Below are 5,000 nucleotides of genomic sequence, written 5' to 3' on the forward strand. Positions count from 1 at the left end.
ACTTGCAGTACTTGGGAGGTGAAAGAAATCAGGCTCTGAATTGAGGTATTCGTTAACCAAGGTCGTCTTTCGTACAGGTTCGGAATGTCCTGTTGATACAGCTGTAAACAAATAAATAATAGGCCTTTTTATATGCCGTGCAAGCTCCACAGTTTCGAGAGAGACCCTACTTTAGCGTTTAATTAACGTAATTGTAAACATTGTCCCTGTTACTATCGGTGACCTACGTACATCTATGCAAATGAAAAGAGGGGGAGACTTAAAAAGGCGATAGGACGTATCGTAAACGAGATGAAAACTATGGAAAATATGCGATTGTTTTACATTTTGACATTTTTCTGTTTTCTCGATTTCATGTTGGAGTTTCTCCAAAGTCTTGTTACAGAATTTGAGCCTTGTAACTATCCAGTCTCGTAGACACCGCAAAGCACTAAGCAAAAGGCTAGTGATTGTTTTATATAAATATTTTCGAATTTATTTTTGACAGGGTTATAAGATCTGTCATCAGATATAATTTATACGTAATTTTCTAAGAAAATCCTCACTTCTGGGAAATTTTTATTCAGAATTGTCTCATTTTACTCCGAAGTTTATTAAGTATTAGCGTAGCAAATTGGTGGAAAAGCCTATGAAAGATAAACACGGAGAATATAACTATAGTTGTTTTATTTTTCCACTTTAATTATTCCACGTTTTGATCTTGTTGGTTACTCATATGAACTTTATGTATTTAATTATTTATTTTTGTGCCTTTTGAGCACACTTAGATCTTTTGTGGTCCTTATTGATTATCGGACATTTGTCAGTGCTTTGTGTTCGTTTTCTATGTACCATTGTCTAAAGCAGTGGTCGTTAACCCGGGGGGGGGGGGGGTGTCACGCGCCCCCCTTAAGGGGGCGTCAGCACTTATCAAAGGGGACTCGCGAGCCTTATGGAAAAATTTAAAAAAATTATCTTAATTATGTTCATCATTCTCACAACAAAGAGTCGCCAAAAAGCAGTGTCAAGTATCTCTCGTGAATTCATTCCCAGAAGAATACAAAAGTCCCCTTCTCTTTCGATTTTTTGTTTATTTTTTGTTTTCCTTCAAATGTAGGAGGGAATGTTTATTCATAGATGCAAGGGGTTTGTGAGGGGTGGGCGGGTGGCGTGGAGGGAAGGACCGACTCAGAGAGATGGAGGAGGGGGGGGGGGGGGGGTTGTTGTAATTAAAAAAAGTTAAGAACCTCTTTAGAGAAATATGTGTATTGATGTCACTTAACAAAAGATCTTTTTTCATTACCGTAGAAGGTTACATAGATTTATTACTATAGTCGATTCACATCAACCGTGCATCTTATGTCTAGGCCCTTCCCTTATGACGCTCCTGATTGGCTGTTGATAAGCCAGTCACAGGGCTGGAAACTCTCAGTCTCCCTCGAGAGTTCACATGGGCAGGATGTATGTTCCACCTCTCTTGAGGGATACGTCTTTCAAACGTATACCTCAGGAGAGGTAGAACATACATCCTGCCTATGTGAACTCTCGAGGGAGACTGAAGAGAGTTTCCAGCCCTGCGATTGGCTTATAAACAGCCAATCAGGAGTGTCATAAGGGACTGGCCTAGACATCAAATGCGCGGCTGATGTGAATCTACTATAGGAGTAGATCCCTTTTGACCTTCAGTGCGGAAGTCCCAATCACCAGTATGGGTTACTCGCCTTGAAGAACACCAGGATACCCATTTCATTAATAAGGTGGCACAGTATCACGCTGCCCAGTGCCAGATAACCGTTCATATGTCTGTGTGTGTGTGTGTGTGCTATTTTATTTTCCATTCATTATCTCTACTCTGTTTTCAGTTGTTCAGAGTGGTCACTCTTACGTGGAATCAGGCCTCGCACTTTTATGGCATTCAAGGCTGGTTTCATATTGTTATTTGAATATTTTAGATAATAGTAATGATAATGATGATAAAAATACCAGAATAGATTGCGACAACATCGAGAGGCTACTGGGGAAGCTGAGGATACGCAACGTAAATGACAAATTTCTTGAGAGACCAGGTAAAGATTGTCAGAGCATGTATATAGAAGGGAGAGTGACTAGTTAGGTGCGTAAAACTGGATCTGAGACAAAGGAATGATGCTAGAGAAATCAGGGAGAGGGATGGTAATCTACATTAATAAAATCAGAGTGGATCCTGTTCGTCCGCCCCAGGCGTGGGTTGGGAAGGTAGGGCATCGGGAAGGCTGGGGAGACATGACATATCCACCCTCCTCCTGCAAGCTGTTTGTCCACCCTGCGTGTGGGTTGGTAGGTAGGGGATTGAAAAGGTGGGGAAGACATGACACATTCACCCTCCTCCTGCAGAAATGTTTGTCCACCCTGGGTGTTGGTGGGGTAGGTAAGGGATTGGGAAGGTAGGGGAGACATGGCACATCCACCCTCTTTTTGCAAACCTGTTTGTCCGGCCCGGGTGAGGGCGGGGTAGATAGGGGAGATATGACACATCCACCATCCTCCTGCAGACCTGTTTGTCCGCCTCAGGTGGAGCAGGGTAGGTAGGGGATTGGTATCGGTAGGGTGGGGGAGACATGACGGGCAGCGTCAGGTTCCAGCGCAGCGTAGCACGGCGCCGTCAAGCTCGCCATTGAAGAAGAGTTTAATTTGGAAGGAGGAGGAGGAGAGTTGAATACATAATGTCGAACAAGTATTGAAAAGTATGGGCTACAATATACGTACTTATGTTATGAAGGTGTGATGACTGTACACTTTTGTAAGTACAATAAGTAACAGATAGTATAAAAAAACAAGTTTAATTACCCTCACAGAAGTTACACGTACTACGGTACAGCAGGTAAACATCGTTTGGATGTCTATTTCTACTTCTGTGTTCCCATATTCTACCCCTTCCCACGATGTATACGTCCTTCTCTTCTTGCTTTTATCTTTCTCTTTCGATTGGACACTTACGTCCGAAACTGATGAGAGCTGCAACATCGTTTAGAAAAGAGATGAAATATTATTGGGATTATTGTGCTTACTGAATATGTAAATCATATTCAGAAATTTAAAAGAAATAATGCTCAACGCCTATGTGCGTGATCGAGTGTGTTTTCAGCCTCCAAGATACGTACTTGAATTCGTACGGTAGGTCAGTGCTTGTGATTATCTCGAATTACCTGTTATCTTACTCTTTTCCATTCCCTTTAATTTATACATACATACATACATATATTATATATATATATATTATATATATATATATATATATATATATATATATAGGTATATATATATATATATATATATATATATCTATATAGATATCTATATATATATATATATATATATATATATATATATGTATATATATATATATATATCTATATATATATATATATATATGTGTGTGTGTGTGTGTGTGTGTGTGTGTGTATGTGTGTGTGTTTAGTCACTTTTTAGCCATGTACTGGATAGGTTTGTTTTTAAGTATTTTAAGAAATCTAATTTTGTCTATATGATTTCGCACAACAGTATATATATATATATATATATATATATATATATATATATATATATATATAGTATATATTAATGAAGTTTTTAATGTTAATAGGTTTTATTCCAGAAGTGCACGAACTGTGCCTTAATGAAATGTATGATTTTATGACATTCGACCTCTTGTAGGTGGGTAGTATCTCAAAAGTTCTTTGGATTTAGAATATCATCAATTTCCTCTCGAATGGAAGTTGGCTTCATACGCCAATACATTAAGTTTTGCCTCACATATATGTTTTATTTTTCCTTTCTGGATTGGAGTTTAGAGTATATTTCATTGTTATTCGATTGTTGAAGGGTTGGTCATAAATGGGGTATATGGATGGCATAAATAAAAACAGAAAGAAAGGAGTATTGTTTCTCACATGTTGGACTCCAACCCTGAATGCATTTAGCACTGAGATTCATCTCCTGAAATATAGCTCTGTATCGGCCGAGTACCATCGACCGGCATGTAAAGTTAGAAAAGAAAGGCTCAAGTAGACATAAATTTTCTAATTAATGCAGGTTATATATGAGGACCTCTTCTAGGTCTGGAAATCTGAGAACATTTTAGCTGATAGCAAAGCTCCCAAAAATATAAAAAGAACTTCAAGAAGCGAGCGAATTGTTTAAAGATCGTGGTCATGTTCTTCGTGGTAGACCTTGACGATGGTGAGCTTGAAATTGGTCGTCTCGTCGTAAACCCTCCGGTCTGGAATGCGTCGATCCAGGGGGAAGCCCATGGGCCTTCTGTCAGGATAGACTTCTCCGTGAGAGCCACAGAGGGCGTGGCTGCCTCCGTGCTCGCTCTCAGCAGCATCGGAGTGGGTGGCATCGTAGGATCCATCGGTCACTGCCAGGATGAGGGCGAAGTCCATACCTTGCTCCTTACCCTTGGGCAGAAGCATCCTGTTGGGGATGCCGCAGGAACGTTGGTGCTCGGGCATGTGGAATTCTCCGTTACCAGCGACAGCTTGGTCAGCAGCGTCGATCAGTGTTTGGAAGGGAGGAATATCAGGGACCGTGACAGAAGAATCGGTTGATTTACGGACGATGCGGTTTCCTCCGGGTGTTACTGACGAAGGCAAGGGGATAAAAAATGAATATAAAAGTACTGATATTATTCACTCATTTAAGTGAAGTCTTACAATATGTTTAACCAAATAGCCAGTTGAGCTTTTTAACTTTTCCTTAGAGATACGTTACAGTGGAAGAGGATTACCTGTTGAAATATATCTTATATAAAACTAGATTACTGTTGTTATGACATAGCAAGAAATATCTGTAGTTTTTAATTTTTAGCAAGTGAATAAGAAAATATGACATGGCAAGAAGTACCTTTCGAGTAATTCATTTTGAGCAAAAATATAAGAAGTAGATCGCATACATACACTTCTTCCAGAATTTGTCCAGTTCAATACAGTTCCAGCGACCCTCGTCAAATGAGTATTCCTCCCCGTTGTTGTCATACCGTG

At 39.7% G+C, this 5,000-nt stretch overlaps 2 protein-coding genes across 2 annotated transcripts in view; one reads left to right on the forward strand and one right to left on the reverse strand.

The window, feature by feature from the left end:
- The window catches only part of LOC135205775 (trypsin alpha-3-like), a 281,700-nt gene that overhangs the window by 49,399 nt on the left and 227,301 nt on the right, over positions 1–5,000 (forward strand). The window lies entirely within an intron of this gene.
- LOC135203709 (hemocyanin B chain-like) overlaps positions 4,155–5,000 on the reverse strand; it is a 2,969-nt gene continuing 2,123 nt past the window's right edge. Inside the window, exons 2-3 of the mRNA XM_064233613.1 lie at positions 4,917–5,000; positions 4,155–4,600 (exon numbers count right to left, since the gene is read on the reverse strand). The exon at positions 4,917–5,000 is cut by the window's right edge and continues 1,440 nt beyond it. Of these exons, the coding sequence (XP_064089683.1) occupies positions 4,155–4,600; positions 4,917–5,000 (530 nt within the window). The remainder of the gene's footprint in view (positions 4,601–4,916) is intronic.

This window comes from Macrobrachium nipponense, chromosome 24 (genome assembly GCF_015104395.2).
Source record: "Macrobrachium nipponense isolate FS-2020 chromosome 24, ASM1510439v2, whole genome shotgun sequence".
Classification (NCBI taxonomy): domain Eukaryota; kingdom Metazoa; phylum Arthropoda; class Malacostraca; order Decapoda; family Palaemonidae; genus Macrobrachium; species Macrobrachium nipponense.